Source organism: Tripterygium wilfordii, chromosome 4 (genome assembly GCF_013401445.1).
Source record: "Tripterygium wilfordii isolate XIE 37 chromosome 4, ASM1340144v1, whole genome shotgun sequence".
Classification (NCBI taxonomy): domain Eukaryota; kingdom Viridiplantae; phylum Streptophyta; class Magnoliopsida; order Celastrales; family Celastraceae; genus Tripterygium; species Tripterygium wilfordii.
This window is the reverse complement of record NC_052235.1, coordinates 4,687,308-4,711,226: the sequence shown is the minus strand read 5'-3', so window position 1 is coordinate 4,711,226 and position 23,919 is coordinate 4,687,308. Positions and strand designations below refer to the sequence as shown.

The 23,919-nt window shown below is 37.2% G+C and overlaps 3 protein-coding genes across 5 annotated transcripts; 2 read left to right on the top strand and 1 right to left on the bottom strand.

Moving 5' to 3' along the window:
- The first annotated feature begins 4,225 nt into the window (after positions 1 to 4,225).
- LOC119997358 (DNA topoisomerase 6 subunit B-like) lies at positions 4,226 to 11,792 on the top strand. Of its 3 annotated transcripts, XM_038844306.1 has the most exons (20): positions 4,226 to 4,589; positions 4,678 to 4,730; positions 5,131 to 5,228; positions 5,423 to 5,528; positions 5,827 to 5,964; positions 6,100 to 6,151; positions 6,276 to 6,340; positions 6,947 to 7,053; positions 7,324 to 7,426; positions 7,590 to 7,675; positions 7,769 to 7,965; positions 8,611 to 8,726; positions 8,866 to 8,951; positions 9,149 to 9,221; positions 9,343 to 9,434; positions 9,585 to 9,723; positions 9,799 to 9,893; positions 9,984 to 10,158; positions 11,273 to 11,431; positions 11,522 to 11,792. In XM_038844306.1, the coding sequence occupies exons 1-19, from the start codon at positions 4,496 to 4,498 to the stop codon at positions 11,417 to 11,419; spliced, it is 2,022 nt and encodes a 673-aa protein (XP_038700234.1). In that variant the 5' UTR covers positions 4,226 to 4,495; the 3' UTR covers positions 11,420 to 11,431; positions 11,522 to 11,792. The 3 variants fall into 3 exon arrangements, with proteins under 3 accessions (XP_038700234.1, XP_038700233.1, XP_038700235.1); XM_038844305.1 differs by having other exon boundaries at positions 4,227 to 4,589; positions 11,273 to 11,599; XM_038844307.1 differs by lacking the exons at positions 4,226 to 4,589; positions 4,678 to 4,730; positions 5,131 to 5,228; positions 5,423 to 5,528 and having other exon boundaries at positions 5,827 to 5,932; positions 6,100 to 6,340; positions 11,273 to 11,599.
- A 365-nt stretch (positions 11,793 to 12,157) lies between these two features.
- Positions 12,158 to 14,925, bottom strand: LOC119996317 (IRK-interacting protein). The gene is made up of 2 exons (XM_038842905.1): positions 14,467 to 14,925; positions 12,158 to 13,870 (listed from the first exon to the last, which is right to left on the bottom strand). Exons 1-2 carry the CDS (start codon positions 14,704 to 14,706, stop codon positions 12,335 to 12,337), a joined length of 1,776 nt encoding a protein of 591 aa, XP_038698833.1. The 5' UTR covers positions 14,707 to 14,925; the 3' UTR covers positions 12,158 to 12,334.
- Positions 14,926 to 18,568: 3,643 nt separating this feature from the next.
- LOC119996188 (histone H3.2) lies at positions 18,569 to 19,278 on the top strand. Its single transcript, XM_038842731.1, has one exon. It carries the CDS (start codon positions 18,667 to 18,669, stop codon positions 19,075 to 19,077), a length of 411 nt encoding a protein of 136 aa, XP_038698659.1. The 5' UTR covers positions 18,569 to 18,666; the 3' UTR covers positions 19,078 to 19,278.
- The last annotated feature ends 4,641 nt before the right edge of the window (positions 19,279 to 23,919 follow it).

Sequence of the window (23,919 nt, the reverse complement as noted above, 5' to 3'; positions counted from 1 at the left end):
GTCAGTAATATGACTGTCATAGATATTCCTACTAAAGTGCAAGAGGCGTTGTTGGATCCAAAATGGGCAACTGCAATGACTGAGGAGATGACAGCACTTGAGAAAAATCAAACTTGGGAATTGGTGGAGTTGCCGAAAGGAAAAAAAGCTGTTGGTTGTAGGTGGGTGTACACCGTCAAGTGCAAGCCTGATGGTTCGGTTGATAGGTATAAAGCTAGGCTTGTGGCTAAAGGATTCACCCAGACGTATGGGGTTGATTATCAGGAAACGTTTGCTCCTGTTGCAAAAATTAATACGGTTCGAGTCCTAATATCCCTAGCTGCAAATTTTGATTGGCCTCTACAACAATATGATGTAAAAAATGCTTTTTTACATGGTGAGCTACAAGAAGAAGTTTATATGTCTCTGCCCCCAGGATATGAAGCTCCAGGTGATCAAAGTGTCGTGTGTAAACTGAAGAAAGCCTTATACGGGTTGAAACAATCTCCTCGAGCTTGGTTTGGTCGATTCCGACTTGCTATGAGAAGATTCGGCTATAAGCAAAGTAATGCAGATCACACTTTATTTTTGAAAAGAGTTGGTGATAAATTAACGGCTCTCATTATTTATGTTGACGACATGGTAGTGACAGGCAACGATTCTGAAGAAATGCGTAAACTGAGAGACTATTTGTCAACTGAATTTGATATGAAGGATTTGGGAGGATTAAAATATTTTTTGGGCATTGAAGTTGTTCGTTCTGAGCAAGGCATATTTTTATCCCAACGAAAGTATGTGCTTGACTTATTAACAGAAACTGGTATGCTTGGATGTCAGCCAATTGGATCTCCTATGGAACAAAATCATGGATTGGAAGAGTCTTCGAATCAAACTTCAATAGACAAATTACGATATCAAAGGTTAGTTGGGCGTTTAATCTATTTGTCTCATACGAGGCCAGATATTGCATATGCGGTCAGTGTTGTGAGTAGATTTATGCACAATCCTGGTAAACAACATATGGATGCAGTTATTAGAATTCTGAGATATTTAAAATCTGCACCGGGAAAAGGCTTACTTTTTTCTAAGAATGGGCATGCAGACGTATGGGGCTATACCGACTCAGATTGGGCAGGTAAAGGAGACCGAAGAAGATCAACCACTGGGTATTTAACTTTTGTTGGAGGAAATCTGGTTACTTGGAGAAGTAAAAAGCAAAAAGTTGTCTCATTGTCTAGTGCAGAAGCCGAATACAGAGCAATGGTGAAAGGTATTTGTGAGTTGTTATGGCTCAAACGGCTTATGGGGGAGCTGAGTTTGTCAATTAAAAGACCAATGAAATTGTATTGTGATAATCAGTCAGCAATTAAAATTGCTGAGAACCCAGTGCAACATGATCGGACTAAACATGTGGAAATTGATAGGAATTTCGTGTATGAAAAGCTAGAAGAAAAAATAATTGAAGTTCCGTATATGAAGACCGAAGATCAGTTGGCTGATGTGTTAACCAAGGGAGTGTCAAATTCAGTGTTTGCTGATTCACTTGTCAAGCTGGGCATATACGATGTCTATGCACCACCTTGAGGGGGAGTGTTGAATAGAGTCAAAGATTTACCCAAGATTTACTTTATTGATTGAAGACTTTATTGACAAACTCAATATTGATTGAAGACTTTCCTTAATTGAAGATTCGGCAATCAATATTGATTTGTCTAAGTTCATAATTGATGCCTCAATTGTTGACTAATTGATGCCTCAATTGTTGACTTTGATAGTGACTTTGATAGAGATTGTAATTACGTAGATCATTGATTGTAAACCAATGTAATAGCTATATAGGTGTTTCCCACTTCAATAAAAGAAATTGATTGCAAAATTAAGTATTCATTCTCCACAAGAATCGCTCCAACCTCTCCAAAATCTCCTGGAACTACAAACTCGCATTCGTACTTCACATCCAATCCAATCATGTTAATCCGATGCGCGTATTGCTTGATTGTTGGTTTTTTTTCTCCCGTCTCTGTAAATTAATTAGCATAAAATTATATTGTAGATATTAAAAAAACATATACTAGCTCATACATACTATATGTGTGTGTGTATATATATATATATATTAGAAGTTGTATGTAGTACTTACGTGGATCATCCTCGGCACTGACAAGCTCCAAGAGGATTGCTTTACCAGTCGCGTCGACAAACTCATCTCTTAGGGTTGAACGGAAACTGAGAGGCTGTGTGACAGTCACAGTAGCCGTGATAGTATCAGTATTAGTATCAGAGGCTGCATAAACATATGGCTCGAGAAAAGTTGATATGGCTTTGATGTTGTTGGTGCCAGCAAGTCGTCGACTAACATTTTTATTGTTGGGTGTTTTTTTGAGTACTTTGAATGTTGTCCTTGGGTGGCCTGAAAATGGGGCATGGTTGTTGCCATGGATGAAGTTGGAATGGAGTGGAAATGCTGATAAGAGGCAGCTTGGTGCAAAATGTGATTGATGAACATGTGGGTTCAGCATTGTTTTCGATCGAGGTATCAAATTCAGGGGATGTGTAGATATTTGATCTGTATAGAGAAGCTTCTAGTATTGGTTGCTTGGAGAAAACAGCTAGCTAGCTAGTGCCTTATATAGATGTGAGGAAGGCGAGAGGTCCATGCATTTTATGAGTCTGGGTTAGTGAGATATTCTTAAGAGATTTTTCAGAGGGTGAATATTTCCCTTATTCTTTGACACTTCTCGGCTTTTCAAGTGTTTAGCCACCTGACGTTTTCGAGTTGATGCTACTTAGGTACCATTTGCCTGGTTTGTCACCTCGGCTATGGCTCGATCGACAGCTCGGTACAACAATAGCGAGTTAGCTTGGCTTGGCATCTAAACGCCATGTGTCATACTTATTGCATCATGTGTCGTTATTCAAGCGGAGGGGGATTTTGATATCATGTAATCATTTTTTAGCATACAAAGTTATATGAAATTGTTTTAATGTTGCGGAAAATTAAAGCTCATTAGTAACTAGTGGATGAGTTTTCTACCGAGTTGGGCAGATATGTCATGAAGCACTCGTGGTTCAAGAAGGCCAAAAATGACATGTATGCCTAAGCTTCATTAGTTAGTGTGTACTATCCGCATGTCCTGTAAAGCCAATGCAAAACACGTACGTGTTAATGCTATCCATCTTCTTGAATAATGACTTGTGCAAGAAAATAAGGCTTTCATATTCATTTATGACAACTAGATTTATTATAAACGAAACAGAAAATTAAAAGGAAAAAAAAAAGAAAGATGACCACACTCGTAGACATGTGGATTTGCAGAAAGGCCCTTCAACCTTTTCGGGGATAATTAAATTTATCTAAATTAAAAGAAAATAAATAAATTGATCGTAAGAATTAGCAAATTCAGTTATTTATTTTTGTTCTTTGCTATACTGTCAACTTTCAAATGACGCAAGCAAGCAAGCAAAGACTTCGCATAGTTATATACTCATATTCAAATCAAGTTACATATTAAACACCATGTCGTTAATTGGGTGGAATCTATATGCAGCATGAAGGACCATTGACCATAAAATTAAGTATTATTGGACCACATTTTGAAATTCTTCACTTGAAATTGTAGAAGATAAATACTTAATAATAAAAAAAGAGAAAACTAATATTGTTATTGAACATTTTGTACGATAAATTTTGTATTTTATTATGGTTTAATGGACATTTGACCAAAAAAATATTGGATAAGTTATTCGTTATTTTAAAAAGAATGGTACAATTTTAAAACCTAATAATTCATAAATATACTCTTTTTAAGCCTAGTCCAATACAGAAGATCCAATTCATTATAAAAGCCCAAGCCCAATCAAAAATATGTATTTTCAACTTTCACGCCCAATCTGAAATGTGTATTTTACCCTACTAATTTTAAGATTGGCATTTGCTCCTATTTTGAATTGGATCACGCCCTCTCGATCTTGGCTTGGCTTTACACATCTGATCTCTTAACATTTGGCGGGAAATTGGAGAGAACTTTAGAGTTTAGACCGACTACAATTCAATCATAAGCCGTCCATTTCATCGGATAGAAAAACATCATTCGGAGTGATTGGAACCTTCAGTATTAGATATTTTTGATGTTCATAATAATCTAAGTAACATTAAATGATTCCCATATTTCTTCTCATATCACATAGATTATGAACACTTATAGATATCAAAATTATGTACATATAGAGGCAGGCATACACTACTATTTTTACAACTTGCAAACCTCAAAAGTCAGACCAACCATGATCCGCAATGTCGGTGAATGCATCTTTTCATGCCGCCGCAGTTACTAGATGTTGCGCGCTCTACGTATTTCCTTCTTTTCGCTTCTTCGATAAAGTCTGAAACCCTAAAACACTGATTTTTCTTTGCCCCTTCAATTGAAAAGATAAAAGGAGTAATTGATTACCAGTTACATATCATTCTCTTCGAGAACCCTAGATTTGCGTCAGTCGATTTTAGCAGGCAGTTGCCATGGATACAGGAGGCAGCAGCGAAAGCCCTGCTGAGACGAAGAAAGGGAAATCCAAGACTCCTAAAAAGCCCAAGGAAAGCGTTCTCAAGCAAAGTCAGTCTCTCTCTGTGTCTCTATAAATATGTATATTTATGTTTGCGTAGATGTATTTTTTACTTGTTGAATTGTTTTATTTGTGCAGAATCTCCAGCTGAGTTCTTTGCAGAGAACAAGAACATTGCCGGGTTTGATAATGTATAGTCTCGTGATATTTATGTGCACTTGTCATCTTGTTTTGGGTGTTCAACATATAATGAACTACACATTGAGCCAATGTATTCAATTGTAATTTTTATAGAGATGTGTTGTGTGACTCTAAGCCTGAAACTTGAGGTGTAGGCCAATTTTGCATTTGACTCGATGAAGATTTGGTGGTTGATTATTATTTGAATAGTTGATGATGATTTGAGTATAAAATCATTGCGGAAAAAGTCCTTGTTACTTGTTTTGGGGCTTTATTCATACGAGTCATCAAAGGCTTAATATGATTTGAATAGTTGATGATGAAGATTTGGTGGTTGATTAAGATTTGACTATAATAAACATGCATATTGAGTTTCATCATTGTTTTTTGCCGTGCAATTGTCAATCTCAGCCTGGGAAGAGCCTTTACACTACAGTGAGAGAACTGGTTGAAAACTCCCTTGATTCGGCAGAGTCCATGTCTGAGCTTCCTGTGGTAGAAATCATAATGTGAGTATTGCGTCGAGTAAATTGCAACGGGATAGCTAACATACGTGTGATTTTCTGTTGTGTATAAATTATAATATTATATTCTGTTTGTGAACGGTGTATGAGGCAGCAGTGTACCTCCTTATCATTATATGTGGTGATTGGTGAATATGCGTACTTGCTTATTTCTATTACTATTGAACTGGCTGTTGCAGTGAAGATATCAGGAAAAGTAAGTTCAACTCCATGATTGGTCTTGTTGATCGGGAACGTGTTGATGAGGAACTATATGATGATTACGAGTCATCAAAGGCTCGTGAGGTTCGTGTGCCTCCAACGTGAATTCTTTGTATGTTTAGTTTTTGTGAAATGGCTGTATAACTATGACGATGATAGAAAAACTGTAATTGGTTGATCTAGTTTCCATTATGATTTTGATTTATTTTATGAAAATTGTATGCCATATATTTGTATTTGTTTCAATGGACAACGTGGTGCCTTTTTGAATTGTTTAACGTGTAACTGACTCTTTTCCTTATGAGGAACCAGCCAGTGAACATGAAATCTGGGTTTCTGATTTATTCTTTAAGTTTTTAAAGTTTATGTTCCTGCAATGCAGAAGCGATTAGCTAAGGAAGCTCGTGCTCAGGAAATACAAGCAAAGCATATTGCACTTGGGAAAAAAGTCAAAGATCTTCCGACTTCAAAGAGCATGAAGGGTCGAGGTGAGGCTTCATTTTACAGAGTTATATGCAAGGTTTGGTTCACTTTCTATCTCAATCTCGTCCTGATTTCAATTGTTTATGTAATGCAATTTTACATTTTTTTGTCTGGTAAATCTTTATAGGTGTGAGGCCTTATGAGTTATGACTCTATCTAATTACAAATGTAGGACAATGGCAAAGGAATGCCACACGATGACATCCCAAATATGTTTGGACGAGGTCTGTAAGTTTCTTACTGGTGTAAAACTCCATTTGCAAAGGGTTGAAACAGTTGTTTACTTGTTTATGCTTCGAAACTACTTTGGCATGGTGAAAGGTCGATTTAACGATATTTATCATGCAGTTCTTTCTGGGACAAAATATGGCTTGAAGCAGACACGTGGGAAGTTTGGTCTGGGTGCAAAGATGGTATTATTTTTACTCTTGCTCAAAATGTGTGGCTTTGTTTCTTTTGCTGCGCGTGTGTGTAAGTCAAATACTTTCATTGTAGTTGTGGTTGATCCCACACAAAACCCAGCACTTTTGGTACGGGCAAGAAGTGCATTGAACTATAAACTATTCCATGGATTTTTATTGAGAATGTTCTTTCTAGAATGGTGTTTCAAGATGTGGATTATCTTCTTGAAATTAGTCTTTAGACATAACAGATCCTTTGTCAATTCTAATCCTATGATTTTAACGGAAGGATTTTAGTGATTGCTTCCCCAAATTGACAAATAGCTTATACTTGATAGTGGATACTGGACTACTGTAATATCCCCAGTTGAGAGAAAATTTCAAGACAATAGACGGTAGAACTTTTAGTAAATATTGCAAAAAATTACCTGAATAACATATAATGAAGAGGAGCTTTCTGGAATTTCATGCTTGCAAAAACAAAGAGCATATCTTTCTGGGATGTCATGCTTGCAAAAACAAAGAGCATCTCTTCTGGTTCAATTGCTTTATTCAATTTTCTTGCTTCACTGCTCAAGCATTTAGTATGTAAATATTGAATCTGATTTACTTATACAGGCATTGATATGGTCCAAAATGAGTACAGGCCTTCCAATAGAGATCTCATCAGCAATGGAGGGCCAAAACTATATTTCATTCTGCAGGCTGGATATAGATATTCATAGGTATGGATATGATCTAAATGTAGGAATTGACAGAAGATGCTCCATGTGATTCTCATTGCCTTAATATTGACGTTTTCAATTATGCTGAAGTTGTGTTTATCTTACATCAATCATGTTTTGAAATACATACATTTATTCCCTTTAATGTATACGTGTATCTTCTTTATGTGATTATTTGCTTGTGTGTGTGGTTCCAGGAATCTATTTTGCATGAATTTACTCAGTAGTTTGAATTTTTATAGAATGACATTGTTCTTCAAAAACTTTCAGGAATATTCCTAATGTCCATATTCATGAAAAAAGAGACAACAAAGACAGGTGGCATGGGGCTGAAATTCAAGTTGTTATTGAAGGAAATTGGACAACTTACCGTGTACGTAGCATGTAATTCGACCTTCCCATATTTAATTATAGTTCTGAGTGAAGTAAAGGATTGTAATACCTATGTGATGCATTATGAAAGTGTGTGTGTATGATGGTTTGCTGATTTTAGTCATGGTGTTTTGCTTTCACAACTGAAATCTTTTTTGATGCAGTCCAAGATATTGCATTACATGCGACAAATGGCTGTTATCACACCCTATGCCCAATTTCTTTTTAAATTTGTGTCTGAAACACCTGAGTATGTTCTCTCTTTCTCTCGTTGATGTAAAGATACAAATGTACTCGGTCTTAATGGCAGATGTTTATGCTTCTCAAATATTCTTCCATACAGTAAAAATGTTACGATAAGATTTGCCCGGAGAACCGATGTCATGCCACCAGTTCCTCTCGAAACTAAGCATCATCCATCATCAGTTGATTTGCTACTGATCAAACGCCTTATTGCAGAAACTTCAAAGCAAAACCTTTTGCAGTTTCTTCAGCATGAGTTTGTAAATATACGGAAGTCCCTTGCTGAACGATTAATTGGTAAGAAGATGCAACTAATTTTGTCAAATCATTTCACCATATTAGATCATCTGATGGGATGGGCTAGAGTTGGACACTTCAACACTCGAGATATGTATACCCTAAAAGCTTTGATTCCTTGTGGTCATGGACTATTACTTTTTAGATTTAATAATTTTTTCACCTCACATTGTAGTAAAAAAGTTAATAAGATAAAATGAAGTTAAATAAGAAAAACCAGAGAAGAATACATAGCTGATCTATTTATTTTTAGAATTTCTAATTTCGTCTGTTTCCGTTTATATATAACTGCTACTTTATTAGAACGAAAATTTGTTTGGTTACATATTCTTTAGTTGAGGAGATGAAAGAATGTACTTATGATTAAAATACCTCACCCATAGGGCAGGAGGTGACTGTCCCGTTGAGTTTGCTTGGAAGCGATTCTCATGTTATGATGAGAGAACAAAATGGGAGTCTTTATTTCAAATTCTTTTTTTTTTGGGTGAGGTTCCTGATAAAGACGACTTCACTTCCATTAGTTAAGATATGAACTCTGTGTATATTTTATCCTTTTCCCGATGAGGTCAAAATGTGGAGTTTTTTTATTTCTTCATGTTAGTTTTGCCATTGGTTCATATTTTGGTAACATTCTTACATGCTCAGGAGAAATGGGCCCTGAATTCAGCCCCAAAATGCCAGTTAAGTCGCTAACTTCTCAGCAGATAGTGCGCATCCATCAGTTGTTTCGTCAAGCCAAATTTGATGATCCTACTGGTGATGTAAGCCGTTTCTCTTTAATGTTTTGATAATTTGACTCAAACATCCTTTTGCGCTCAGTTTGATTTTTTTCCCCAAACATTGCATTTCAGTCACTCTGTTAATTTTCAGTCTTAAACTTAACTTGCAGACTTTGTGCAGTGTCTTAGTCCTGCAGGGGAATACAATCTACGGCTAGGAATTATAAAGGAGCTGCATCCAGACATGGTTGCAACTTATTCTGGCAGGTATATGTATAATCCTTGTCTTTTCTAAATCTGTTTGGCACTCTTATCACTGGGACACTGTATTGGGCTTCACATACTGGATTAATAAGAAAAAATATTCATTATATGGAGCAAATATCTATTCTCAATAAGATGGCATATATCTGCTATTGGATATTTACATTTCATGAATTTGACCTTTGCTGAATATTGCACAGCGCCCATGTTTTTGAGGGGCACCCATTCATTGTGGAAGCTGGTCTCAGTGTTGGTGGAAAAGATGTAAAGCAAGTAAGTGCCTTTGTGATAAAAGTTGGTTGTTTGCAAAGTAATTTGATGTCATAAGCATTATTGTTCAAGGATTGAACATTTATGACACCTCTTTTAATTTGAATTTAAAATTAAATTGTAGGGATTGAACATTTTTCGATTTGCAAACCGAATTCCGCTTCTTTTTGAGCAAGGTGCAGATGTTGTTACGAGGACTGCTCTCAAGAGAATCAAGTAAGATATACTGATGTATGCTTTATCCCCACTTTGGCCTGGCCATGAAGGGGGTTGGACTATGGGGTTGAGTATTATTAGGATAATGCTTATGATACTGACAACTTGACAAGTATTTAAAATAATTCTCATGGATACAACCTTTTTCAGTTGGAGTAGTTACAAGATCAATCCGATGCAAGACAAAGTTGGTGTTTTTGTTAGCGTTGTGAGCACAAAAATTCCATTTAAAGGGACAGGAAAGGAGTATATTGGAGATGATATTAGTGAGATAGCAAGTGCAGTCAAGGTAGCTAGGAAGCTTTTCTGCTGTGTACTTTTACTATGGACATGATGAATAAGCTAATGTGGTCATTTTATGCAGTCTGCCATTCAGCAGTGCTGCATACAGCTAAAATCTAAGATTGTCAAGAAAATGCAGGCCCGTGAACAACAGGAGAGAAAACGAAATTTAAGCAGGTAATTCAATATTTGTCCATCCCAGAGCATTCTGATTTGATGTTTTCTTCCCGGTGCATGAACTGAAAGCAAATTTCTGTGAACTGGCAGGTATATCCCTGATGCTACAGGTGCTATATATGATGTTCTGAAAGAAATGGCGCAATTGCATGGTTCCAAGAAGAAAAAATATGAGGATGGTGTCGTGGAAGTACTTAATAAAGTGTCAGCACGTTTGATTACAAAAGAATCACTTGCCGAAAAACTTGCTCAACATGTTGAACAGGTGAGTTTTTTGTTTAATTGTTGCCTAAATGTTAGAGCATTTTCTTAATCTTTATTCTGTGTTGTCTTCTTGGGAGGCTGATCTCTTGAGAATGTTTGATTGCCATTGGCATAATGCCAATTGAGGTTAAAGGATTTGAACCAAGGCAATGTTTGAGTCCCCTCTCACGCTAATAGTAATTATAAGAAATGACATATAAAATAAAGGATTTAGTTGTTTTTACAAATGATTTCAACTGTCTGGCCGACTGGCCCAAAGAACAAAGAAATTAATCAAGTGACAATGATGCTAATGCAACAAATAGAGGTTGGCTTCAAAGCTTTACTGTTGGCAACTGCATTTTGCTTGTTATAAAGTCATCAGGTGAGATCCATTCCAATATATATATAGATGGTCTTTCAAATAGGGTGCAGGAGAACATCCCTATATGTGTATTTTCCCTGCACATATTCATTGATATACCTCTTTTTTTTTTTCCCCTTCCAATGCTGGATTTCCTGTTGTGGCATTAGCTTTTATTGAAGTTCCACAGAGAGACATTATATCTTAATTTTTTTTTTTGATAAGCACTATAACTTAAATATTGAGCTACTAGTTTTGGGATCTTGAACCACCCAGATGGGGGGAAGGTGGTTGGGTTGGTATATGCGTGGGTTGCTAAGATTGCATATGGCAAATTGCAGCTGTTGATACTTCTAGCAAATTTTGTCTTGACATGTTGCTTACTCATCCACACTAGATGGGCTATTGTTGCGTGTGAGCATATTGATGATTGGAATCTTTGCAACCCTAGAAATTTTGCCTACAGGTCTTATACAAGTAATGGTAATGATAGTTGTGTTTGATGCTTTTCGTTCAAAGTATCATTAGCTTAAATGCCGTCGGAGATGGTATCTATCATTATCAAAGCCTTAAACCAAATATTTTGAGGGTGGCTTCATGAATCTCCAATAAGAAGTTATTGAGAGTCCATTTTGTGGATTCTCTTTCTCCTTCTGTAGTGGTCCTTCCTATTAGTTCTCTAGAGTTCATTCATATGCTTCTTCTTACAATAATCCATATACTTTTCTGTTTCAAGTGTGTATATTCAGACATTTTTATGCAATATTTGCAGGTGGACTACGAGATGGCATTGGAATATGCTACCCAGAGTGGAGTAACTGAAGAACCAAGGGAAGACGTCTACATACAGTCGCTTGGAGTGCAAAACAAGTTCATCGACTTACATAGTCCCTTATTTGTTTTTAGACTTCTTCAGTAAAAAATTTCATTGGTGTGTGATTATTCATTTTCTCACAAAAACTCTCTCAAGCTGCTGTGTTTAGCGAAACTAATCTTCGCTCCATATTAATATTTACTGCAGGGTTCTTATGGACTGTGATTCTATGAATTCATTATTTGTCAGTGGCACAAGTAGTCAATTTGTTTCCTTGATGGTGAACTACAATCTAGGTCTTCTCTTGGAGATCAAAAACCGTACTTGGTAATTAATACTGCACAAGATGTATGAATATTAACTTCGATTGGATTGAGGAATCTTCGATTGGATATTCCATTAGAAGATTAAAGTCAGATATAAGAATATTCCAAAGAAACTACTTGTATATGTATGTTGATGAATCTTAATGAGTAATACAAACGAACTTTTTGGGGGTCTGGGTTTTTCAGTGAGGAGAAAAATGGAAGGAGATGTGAGGAAGCGAGGATGTATGAGGGAGAACTAGTTCACAGCAAGATTCATCAACGTACAGGTAGATTCATATATCGGTGATTAACATAAATGGGGTTTTCTAAAATACGGTCTCATAGTCGGTGGGTGTAGTTGCATGACATTATCACAACAACAAATCGAGTGGGTGAATGGGTTTTTGGGGAGATGAAGTGCAAGCTTTGGCGGCTTGATTGAGTGAAGCAAGCCAGAGGTGAAGGTGAAGTTCGATAGAGGAGACTGAGCGAGTGGCTTCACGCGTGTGAAGTGGGGTGGAGAGAGATTTTTTTTTTGAATCTAATCTCAACCATTGAAAAGATCGGACGGTTTATACAAGTGTCTGTCCGCAGGAGAGAAACGCTGAACATAAATTGGAGTGACAAACATTTGTGGCATAAATGAGTAAATGACTATCAGTTAATCACTAAAATACTGAAAAAAAAAAAAAAAAAAAAAAGACTAGATAATTTATGCTTCTGACTTGTACCTGCAAAGAACCTTACACCTTAAAACCCTATCGTGAACATAGAACCCTGGCATAACCATAATCTTAACCCGGCTCGGACCATAAGATCTCTGCTTATCCATGAACATATCTTCCATGAAATCTGGATCAAAGCTTCTGTTCTCCTCGACTCTCAATATTCCCAGCGGGGGATTGAACGAAAATGCAAGTAAATGAAGCAACCAAATACATTTTGCAGAAACAAAGAAAGCTTGAAGGAGCTGTTCAGGCCAAGGTCTAGTCCAATTCATAGTCGTAATGATGAAATTCATTCTTTGATCGCAAAACTTACTAAACTCTTCACTGTAATACTTGGTTCCCTTCCTCAACACTTCATTCCAGCTTAAGTCTCTCAATGCAACAAATGATGAAAATTGCGCTTGGCGATCCTGTTGGGGATCTAAGTGCTTTGGCGAGCCCTTCTTTTGAAATACACAATTCTCGAAATCTTGGTAGAGTTCTTGGTTTATCACAGCTTCAAAATGGTATAGTACTGCCTTTTTCGAGTAGTTTGAGTTCAATGACAGTTTATATGGTTGGAGAAATGAATTCAAATTGTCGATTAGAGTACCATCTGTTTCGTCGATTTGGCTTAGAAGGATTTTGCAGAACTGTTTCACTGATAATCTTGCTTCTGATACTATCTGCAAGAAACCCTCCCCCATTACTTCCTCACTCACCGGCATCGAATTCTCTCCGTTTCCATCAATGGATTTACCTCTTCTCGGAACATTCGTGAGCTTTTGAGACTCCCTTGCCTGCGATGCTTGTTTTAGTGCTTTCTTCAGCTCTTCACAGTAATTTTCCAGGTACTCCAGCTTCTGTTTCAGCTCACTCAATGAAGATTTCATCTCGGATACCTCGAATAAGGCTGTTTCTTTACACTCATTTGCTTTGATTAGTTCTCTTTTCAGTGCTTCAATTGACAATATCCCCAAGTCCTTAGAAAGTACTTGTGAAACTTCCTCGGATTCTGTTCGGTTAGGGGAACTCTCGCTCTTGTACTTCTTCCTTAACTTAGGGAATAACCACGAAATCACCCCACGATTTTTCGTTTGTGATAGAACAGACGAGTGAGAATCTGTCAATGGTACAACAACGTTAGAATTCTTGCTGTTCCTGCGGACAAACTCGGATTCGGTAGCTATAAGTGTAGGCTTACACCTATTACAAGACGACACGGATTTGAAGTCCCCCAAGCTATTTCTCCTACTTGAGTTGTAGAATTCTGTTCCAGGAGATGTGTGGAGCACATTAACATTGTTTATAGACAAAGCAGTGACCGATTTGTGATCCTCCAATGGACAAATATGGGATTCTGAGGTGGATAAGCTAGTAGTCAATCCTTTTCGTGAAGCTGATATATCCTTCATGTACTTTTGCACAACTGTTTCATTGTCATTTCCTCCTAAACATCCATGCTCGTCCCAACTCTCCGATATTGTCAAGCTTTTCATCGGAATGCGTGGATACACTTGTACTGTTTCATCATCATAAGTCTGTCAAGGATTCAAAATTTAGTAAATTTAGGCTCGGTTGATTGAACCATAGTTTATGGTTGTGAGTATATAGCTAATTATTTTTTCACCAATGAAGGAGATGAATCAAATGGTTGTTTACTAGCTACAGAGACAACAGATTCTTCAACGAGTCCAAAAGTAGCAAAAATGAGGTATTCAAGTTTGAAAGGAAAAAAAAAACACCAATTGACCCATAAACAGGAACTTCATTAGACATCGAAAACGAAGATAGAGCATGTTCACTTGTTCAGTTTGAAGCATTGAAACTATGAGAGTCATTGAAAACCAATCTTGTTAATGCAGAAGCAGCATAAAAACACATGTATCTTAAAACAATTTGAGGGTTTAGTGAACATAGTTACAATCTCCAACTTAAATCAGAATCTAGCAAGCACAGCAAAAATTGAATGGAGCAAAAGTAAAAGAAAACAATTATTTTTACCAAAATTGAAAAGAAATACAAATATACAATCAATAGAACAACAAGTGAATAATAAAATAAGATTCACAAACCACGAATTAAATATTCAAAAGAATTAATTGAAGAACTGACAGAGGTTTTCTGATAAACTTACAGGGGTGAAAATAGGGTAATCGTGAGCAGAGAACTGCGAGAGAGGTCGTGAAGCAGGGGTGGAAGATGCGAATTTGAGACTGGCAGGACTGTTTTGGACCAGCGCAGCATGAAGAGCTCTCAATTCCACAGATTTTGCAATGGAAGATCGTATATCATGTCTGCTAACTTCATGGTTATTGTTGCTGTAATTGTTGTTTTGGTTTTCAAAGGCTTGAATTGAACTCGTATCAGCGTCCATGAACAGAGGATATAACAGAGTCAAACATGTGCACCCACAAAATTAAAACAGAGCAGATGAGGAGATGGAATCTAGTGGTTGGATTTGATTTGAAGATATGAAGATGATGATATCCAGTTTTGAATCTTGGAGAACCAGATATTAAGAGAGAGAGAGAGAGAGAGAGCAGTGGGAATTTGTCTTGGTTCCCTCGGAGAAATGATAGCATGAGAACATGTGAAGTAGAGAGTAGTTTTTGCTCCACATAGCATGACCAAGATAATTTTTTTTGTTTACTAAAAAGCCCTTTACTTTCCTTGAACAACCATTTTCGCACCACTATGACAGTATGACCGACTGTGAGTCGTGAAGTCTACTCCTCCATAATATGGATCCACTACTTTCACAAAACTAGTGGGATTCTCCACTTTGTTGCTTCAATTTTGTATTGGTAATTTAATCAAACAGTTATGATAGTATCTTCGCAATTGCTATCTTCGTTATTATTCCAATTAAGTTGTACGTACAAGATTTCATGTGTATCATTTGGGACATGCGAAACCCACAAATTTAATTATATCATATACGTCCAACTCAACAACTGAGATGAGATAACAACGGTTAGAATCTTTATCATTATCGTTAATCAAAATAATAAATCATAAAAATTTGTTGCTTATTGAGTTAATCACTTGTGTGATATCTTAGTGGTAAAATTTATAGGTTCAAATTATATGATCTCGGAAGGTCATGAGTTTGATTTACAATGGGAGTAATACATTTGTGGCAATACATTGGATTTTGACCTAACTTACCTTATTGTCACGTGTGAAACTTTTGTTATGTGGACTTGACGACTTGAGTTTAGACTTATATAAGATGTTGAAAAGACAGATTTATATAATGTCATTTTTTATTTAAAAAAGTGTTTGCTTCTCTAGGAGAAATGCTTAGACCCATTTTGGTGCACAACAGATGCTGTATTGAGAAGTAATAATTTATTTACATTCTCTCTAATATAATGGAGATGACCATATTGATTATTACTGTCTCCTCCCTTGCTTGTAAGGGTTGGATTAAAATCATATCCAATCCAAAGACCTAATACATTGCAAGTTTTCTTTAAAGCTACCATATCTCCTTGTTATATGCATATAATTTTTGTTACACTGATGATCATTTTTAAAAAAAGAAAAAGAAAAAAAAAAGGTATTGAGGGTAACCTTGCCCACAGGCGAGTTTTGCCGAAAGGGATCCAAGGTGGGGTGACAGAGATATCCAATAGCATTCTAAAACCTATGCATTCTCTCTCTCTTTGGTGCACAAGTGGGGACCCAACTGGAGTTCCAATCTGCATCGTTGAAAATATAAAATTGCCCTCCATACATCACATGAAAATCACAAGAAATGAATAATTGGGGGGCCAAAAGTAGTATTTCAATAAAAACAAGGGCATTTTTTACTATGAAGGAAAATTCTTTGTTTAGTTGGATATGGAATTCCATGTAGGACTCCGGAAGTGTTCAAGATGGGGCTTTGTTCTTTCCCATAACTACTTTGCTTAGAAAAATCATTATTTTATTATAACTTAAAAGTTTTCTTAGCCAAAAAGGTTAGTGAGAATATACAAGAATGGGTTGTCGTCTTGTTGATGGAATGCCAGGATCTGAAAACACCCGATATCAAAGAGAAGTTCACATTTTATTGGAACTGAGATGCATGGGTTGTTGCGTATATTAGTTTTGGTCATGGAAACACAATTGCTAATTATCCTCTATCGTTTGCTTCTCCAATATTAATAGCCAACATATATTAATATAATTAATCTCCAATTATTTTTCTTTTAATTAGTAATGCATCTCCCATATCGATCGCTAACAATAATATTATATAGTTTTATGATTTTAAAGATGTTTAGTCTCTTTCACTGGTGCTAGCTTACATCACTAGCTGGAAAAAAGAAACCTGATTAAAGAGAGGGATGGGTTCGGTGTCTCTTTCTTTGTAGCTAGTGAATGATTCCCACTGAGTCCACGCAAGCAAAGCAAGTAGGACAGCAAGCGTGGCTCTCTGTTTTTTTTTTTTTTTCTGGGTGGAAATAAACACAAACTACTTCTAAACTATTACTTTTTTCTGGTACAATATACTGCCGTTTAAAGTATTCTTCACAAAGTAAGTAAGATCAGGAAATTAAAGAGAGGGAATTCTTGCTGGTCTCCCCTTATCATGTCCGAAGTTTTGTCCTGTTTCGGTTGTTTCATCCTAGTAAAAGAGGATTCCAACAAGTTGTTCTTGCAATAAAATACCATCCATATTTTAAGATACATTTGGGTTTTCTTGTCAAGAATACAGATAGTTCAATTTTATTGTAAAAACAAGTGATTTATTTGTTTGATTATCATTGCCTCTTTGTTATTGAGACGATTCATGACCACTTCGTCTATAATGACAAAATAATAGCTAGGTACTGATTCTACATTGTTTTTAATACAAAGCACAGTCAAAACTGTCTTATTTTTCAATCTGTCAAGTGCTATTGCCGGCAGTGCAGTGAACAAGATATACCACTACTTCCAAGAACCCGTGATTCTTTGGTATGAGCCACATATGGTGGTACCATAGAGCCTGCAACAGTAGGTTCTGTGCGTCTTAACTTAAACACAAGTTTTTGATAATGACAAAAGGCCACCTTGCTGTCTTTCCTTAACTAAAGATGAGGATACATGAACTTGTTGATGCAATATTTTTTGAACTTGTTTATGGAATGGAGTAATACTACATCCATCCAAAGTAAGAGTCTCATTTTACCCGTAAATCTATGGGTGCCGGAGGTATGTTGTAATTTGTTTTACAGCAGACCCCACTTTAATAAATATAAACCACTTACAAATTTTTTAAAAATAAAATAAAATTACAAATGAGTTTTTGATCGTATTTACGAGTCTAACGGTATTTTTTTGTTCCAAATAAAAATCAAATTCATCACAAAATAGACATAGAATGTTTCGGGTCTATATTCAACGGTTCACAATTTGCATGTCTTTTTCATGTTCAATTTATTTTTTTTTTGAACAAAAAAATATCGTTGGACTCGTAATCCCGATCAAAGCATATCCATAACTTTTTTATAATGGCCTTAGAGCCATTACAATGGGACTTGTTGTAAAAAATTTACAACAGGTCCCAACCATCCTAAATCTATATGGCATGTGAAATAGTTATTTGGTTATAAACACACATGAAAGATCCACTTAACATGAGACACTCCACATTATTAATTAGGGGTTAAATGGAGGTCACATTTTGGGTTGATGAAACATTATTCTTATGAAATTACATTGATTGAGATCAATTTTGCAAAATAGTGGAGTAATTTAAGTTACTGATTGCATCAACTACAAAAGGATCCATCTATTTAGAAATGTTGATGGGCTGGTTGCTCTATTTTATGGCCCACCAATTCATTCATTCTATTATATTGGCCCATGTCCAGCCTAATCAGCTCGCAAGGCTCGGATCATTTGCACTGAACGACAATTTTTCCCAATAAAAAGTGGGCTTCCCAGACACGGATGGCAATCCGCTTAAAAATCTAGCCGTCGAGTGGTAACAGATCGACGGTCCACACTTACTTGAACTCATAAAGATTATCGAGTTGAAAAAGCACAGTCCGCCTATAAGAACCAATCATATTAGCGCATTCTACGTTCACGCGGATCGCCACAGCGAAACGATTTCAGATATTCCACACCGTCGATAATTGTCAGATCTACGGTTCATACTCTCCCCATGGAAAAACTTTCAAAGGTGGTGAAAATTTCAGAACTTCCCGCTCCTCGAGAATTTTGTTCTATTTCTCTATAAATTGAATCGCGCTTGGCCCCAAATCTTCATCGCTCAAAAATCAAACCCTAATCTCTATCACTTTCCCGCAAGACAAACAATTCTTGTATTCGATACTTTTCATCAATCACTTTCCAAATGGCTCGGACCAAGCAAACCGCAAGGAAGTCCACCGGAGGGAAGGCTCCAAGGAAGCAGTTGGCCACAAAGGCTGCAAGGAAGTCGGCTCCGGCCACCGGAGGAGTGAAGAAGCCACACAGGTTCAGGCCTGGAACGGTGGCTCTTAGGGAAATCAGGAAGTATCAGAAGAGTACCGAGTTGCTGATTAGGAAGTTGCCCTTCCAGAGGCTGGTACGAGAAATCGCTCAGGACTTCAAGACCGATCTTCGATTCCAGAGCAGTGCCGTTGCAGCCCTGCAGGAGGCTGCGGAGGCTTATCTGGTTGGATTGTTTGAAGACACTAACCTCTGCGCGATCCACGCGAAAAGGGTCACAATCATGCCTAAGGATATCCAGCTTGCTCGTAGAATCAGGGGAGAGAGGGCTTAGGGTTAGTTGCTCTGTTAGTTCTGAAAGTGACACTAATATGTTCTGAATCTGTTCACTGGATGTCTTTTTCTTTAAGCCTCTTATGGTTTTTATGTCCATCTCTGTTATTTTAAAGTTAGTTTTGGCCAAAGTAGTGATGATTGATGATGTAAATCTTTTTTAGATTGTTGAATGATGAATTGCTGTTTTTATATGGTTTGACATTCCATTCTCCTTTGTTTGTTTTTATACTATAGTCCCATGGTTCTTACATGTTCAACTGGTGTTGTTTGGATTTAATACAATATTACTTAAGTAGATGGATTACAATATTACAAGGTTTAGTCCAATACCTGAGCACTTGAAGGCGATGTCTTCCTTGCGTCTGCGTCTGTCCGTCACGTGAAGTCCCTTGTGAATTAGCGTCTAGCTTGCAGCCTTTCACGAACGACTTTTCATTAATTTTTTTTTCCATTCGATATGCAATGCGATTTTCTCTCTCCACCTTCCAGCACTTTCTGAGCAACTTTTTTTTCCCTCTTTTTTTGAAGGGCTTTCTCAGCAACCCTAACAGCTGAGACATGAGAATTACCATCGCATCGGAGCAAAACTGTACCGATCTGGCGATCTAGGTCCGATTTTTCGACTTCACAGTTGACTGAGCTTCTTCTGCTCGAAAGCGTCAATATACGTTGACAAGGTCCGCCACGTTTGGAATTTCAGAAAAGAAAGAGAAGTGAGACGCCATAAATTCAGTGCTCATTCCGTTCAGAGAGTTCGCTAAGGACAGCCTTCTTCTCGAGAAGAAGTGCCATAAGTTCGATCGCAAAGGTATAATAGGAACTTTTCGATTTTGATTTCTTTGAATCGAACGGTTAGTAGTTGCTTCTAATGTTCCGATAGGTTGTGGATTGAGCGATTTTGTATTGCGATGTTGTGGATCTCATGAATGGGACGTTCCGTACAGAGATGAGATAGGGTTCGTGGTACGGTATTTGTCGGTTTCATCATGAAGCTGATCTTCATTCCGGTCAATAACATCGTCGTCGGACATCGCTAGGTAAAATGGGCTATTTAATCGCTTGATTGACTCTGGCGTGCTTTTCTTTTGTATTGTCGCTTTTCATTCGGTCATTGCAGTTACCAAATCCTATATAATTTGCAATTCAGTAAATTCACGCATAGATCAAAATAAAGGAAATAGCATTATATATTTGGACTGTAAATTCTTTTATCAAAATCTTAACCATGATACTTTGCTCCTCTGATCTCAACATCTTGCTGTCAAGCTTCATCTACCGGTCATGTTGAGATTTCAAGGCGCTCTCTCGCATTGGCGAGAATTTTATTTTTAGCTTATTCCGGATCTTTTATTTCTTTCGAGATCTCAACTATGGCTAGTTATGGAAATGTTGTTCAGCATTTCTTATTGTTGTTGGATCTTGCCTTTTCATTAATATGAATGCATTGACGCATATTAAATCTTCAGCTTATGATGTAACTGGCAGTGACATGGTCTGATATACTAATTTCGAGGGCTACTAACTAACAATTTCCACAGGTCTGTTCCTCCACCCGTGTCTTTTGTCTTTGTATGATCGCTTTAGACAAGTGAATCTGTTTTCCTGATGCATTGGTGTCCATCTGTTTGTTTGGATACCGTCAGCAAGTGAGGATGTAATTAACCTTATTAGTGTAAGTATTAACGCTGTAAACGATATAGTTGTACCTGTGTGTTCTCCTCTCAACTTTTGGGAAGCATTTATTTGCTTTGTTCTTTATACCTCACAAGAAGCCCTTAGCTACAGAAGCCCTTTGGATCCTTTTTTTCCAGATACCTTTTGCATATAAACTTGTGGCATAGTGATAGAGTTTTAGGGGTTCAATCTAGACGTCACATGTCCAAATATTATGTGAGGATAAATTTTGTGTACATATTATTTGTCATCAAGCCCGCCCCCTACCCCACTATGAGAGCCTTGAGTTTTGTTTATCTTTTGGATAAACAAACATGTAGCCTAGTGGTAGAATTGCAAATCTAGAGGTTATAGTTTCAATTCTTGAAAATATTATTTCCACGTATTATTTGTGATTGAGGTCTGTATAATATTGTTGTCCCTAACTGATCCTGCCTGGTGCAAAAGCGTTTTGCGTGGGTCCATTAAACTTGGAACTTAATGGGCCTGAGGTCCATTAAACTTGGGCCTTTGGCCCGGTATAAGATAGATGAGGCCCATTAAAGTGGACTTTGTTAACTCGTCTTGTTCCAACTATCCTGGGGCCCAGGGTCTAATTGAACTTAAGGCCTAGTATATCTGGCACTTGGGCCCAGTAAGATTTTGTAGCAGCCCACTACAATGGGCTTCCAGCGGCCCATCTGGGCCCCTTAAGTCGGTCCTGACTTCCATTGAACTCGTTGAGCCAATTTAAGTTGGGCCTCGGGCCCAGTACAAGTAGAAGAAGCCCATCTATCTTTGGCCCATTAAGTTGGGCTGAGGTCCATTAAACTTGAGCCTCTCACCCAGTATAAAATAGAAGAGGCCCATTAAATTGGGCTTTTGGTGGCCCAACGGGGTCTACTTGAAGTTAAGGCCTACTATACCTGATTACCTGGAACTAAGGCCCAGTAAAATTTTCTAGAAGCCCAATAAACTTCCAGACCCACTATACCATAACAGGGGTCCATTTAATTTGGGTTCCGGCCGAATAACTTTAAATCTAAAGCCCCATTTTATTGAGTTCAGGCCCACAAGAGCTGGGCCCTCGGCCTCTTTCAGTCTAATTTGCGACCCATTTAAATAGGCAAACTGTATTCATGTTTCTAGTTCCAACATGGATGGTCTCAAAGTCCATTAAAGTTGGGCCAAGGCTCATTTATGTTGCCCACTGAATTCGCTTCCACCAATATGCGTCAGAAGCCCATAATGATTTAGAGACGTATATTGTCGGCCCTGAGCCCATTGTACTCACATTTACTTTGCCCACTGATTTTCCTGTGATTATTTTACTAAAAAGCGCATTCGCTCGGTAGAACAAACTGGCTTGCTGGAATAAATGCAATCATAGCAAGCGAGCAGCTCTGTGTGGAACATCCTATAGAAGAGTGGATTCTACAATTTAATCCTGCAAGAAAATATGAAACGTGAGCATAATATCCACAGCATCGTACCAAAGAAAAGTAAATGAACAAACATAAGTAAACTTACATAAACATTTAAAAAGCAGAAAAAATGACGTGCATAATGCATTTAATTGCTCAACTATGTAAACTTTAAGTCCCTATATAAACATTTAGAGATGAACAATCTTAAAGCAGACACTTTATTGTGGACAAAACCTATACAGTATACATGCGTCGTGAGTAGTTGATCCAACACCAGTGGTTGGCTTCTGACAAAAGGGTTGGTTTCGGAGGGAGTGAGAATAGAAGTTGAGGTACAGTATGTCCCTAGCACTACAATTTACTTCTCAACTTACTGAGAGCCATAATGCTAGCAATTTTCCACTTCCACTTCTCAACAATGATGCCATATTGCTAGTTTTCCCAATCTAGATGCGTCTAAATAGTTTCTGTCTAGAAGTCCTAAGGAACATGAGAGGTGATAACATAAACTTTAACATCATGGGATATCACATACTAAGTATAATTTGGAAGTTCCAGAAGAGAGCATCAAGAAGAGAAAGAACTTACTAAGAAATTTCTCTTTGCTGGCATAGCTTCATCAAGATGAACCTAAGTTGATGAAGTTCCAAACGCTGCCTGAGACCATCAATTTCACTCACAAAAACCTTCGAAAGTCCAGTGACGGATATTTTTCGCACTAAAAATTGAATGCAGAATAAACAATATTACAATTTACAAACAAAAGGATTGAAGCTTATATCCGCATGATACTCAACTAGGTGCATGACTAAAAGAACAGAAAGAATGGGACAATGTGCGGCCAATCTGTGCACAGGAAGCCATGGACAATAATACACATGCACATAGGAAGGGGTTTTAATTCTGTGTAGGTTTGAGATTACTCCAAGAACCTATCAACAAAAGATGTCAGGGACAACCCCTTCAAATGCAGCATTTTAGATTTTCTTGTCTTTCTAGTAAAGCCAACTTTTGACATAGGACTGCAAAATATGCTGAACAAAGTTCAACGAATCAAGGAAGACACATTTTAAAGTGGATGTCCTTGAATTCATTCGAGTCATTATAATATCAAAAGGTCGAGGAAAAGGGAAAAAAAATAACACAAGTGTTCCACGAGATGCGCTGGTCTATGCCACTGACATGAGCTCTGCAAATGAAACCTCGAACAAAGAACATAAAATATATCAGTAGAAGCATTTAGATAGATATTGTATTTGTATGGTGTCAGATATACCATCATTGCTTCTTGAATTTCACTGAACTGCCGAAATATCTTCTTATGTTCTTTCTCCGCTCATCCATTACTTGCTGGGATGCTTCTAACTGTATCTGTAGTATTTGACAAAGCATGAGCTTGTAAAGGACAGAGGAAGTAAGACAACGCATTGTGTTAGATAAAGCACAACTATTCTCATATGTAATAAGTCGATTAATTAGCTTTGATCCAAAATCACTCCTTCACCACTTATCATTATTATTCTGATATACATCTCCAGTCTTCACAAAGACGCATGATGCACATTGGTGAAAGAGACTAAAAAACTACACAAAGCAACCTTTTAGCATTATTAATTTGAAAACGACATATACTTCCCCATCGTGAATTCTCATCTACAAAAGTACATATGACTAAGGTATAATTCTTAATTCTATTGCAACTAATTACATGAGAAATCAACATGAAGAATGTATGTTGCATTCTCCAAAGTTCACCCTAT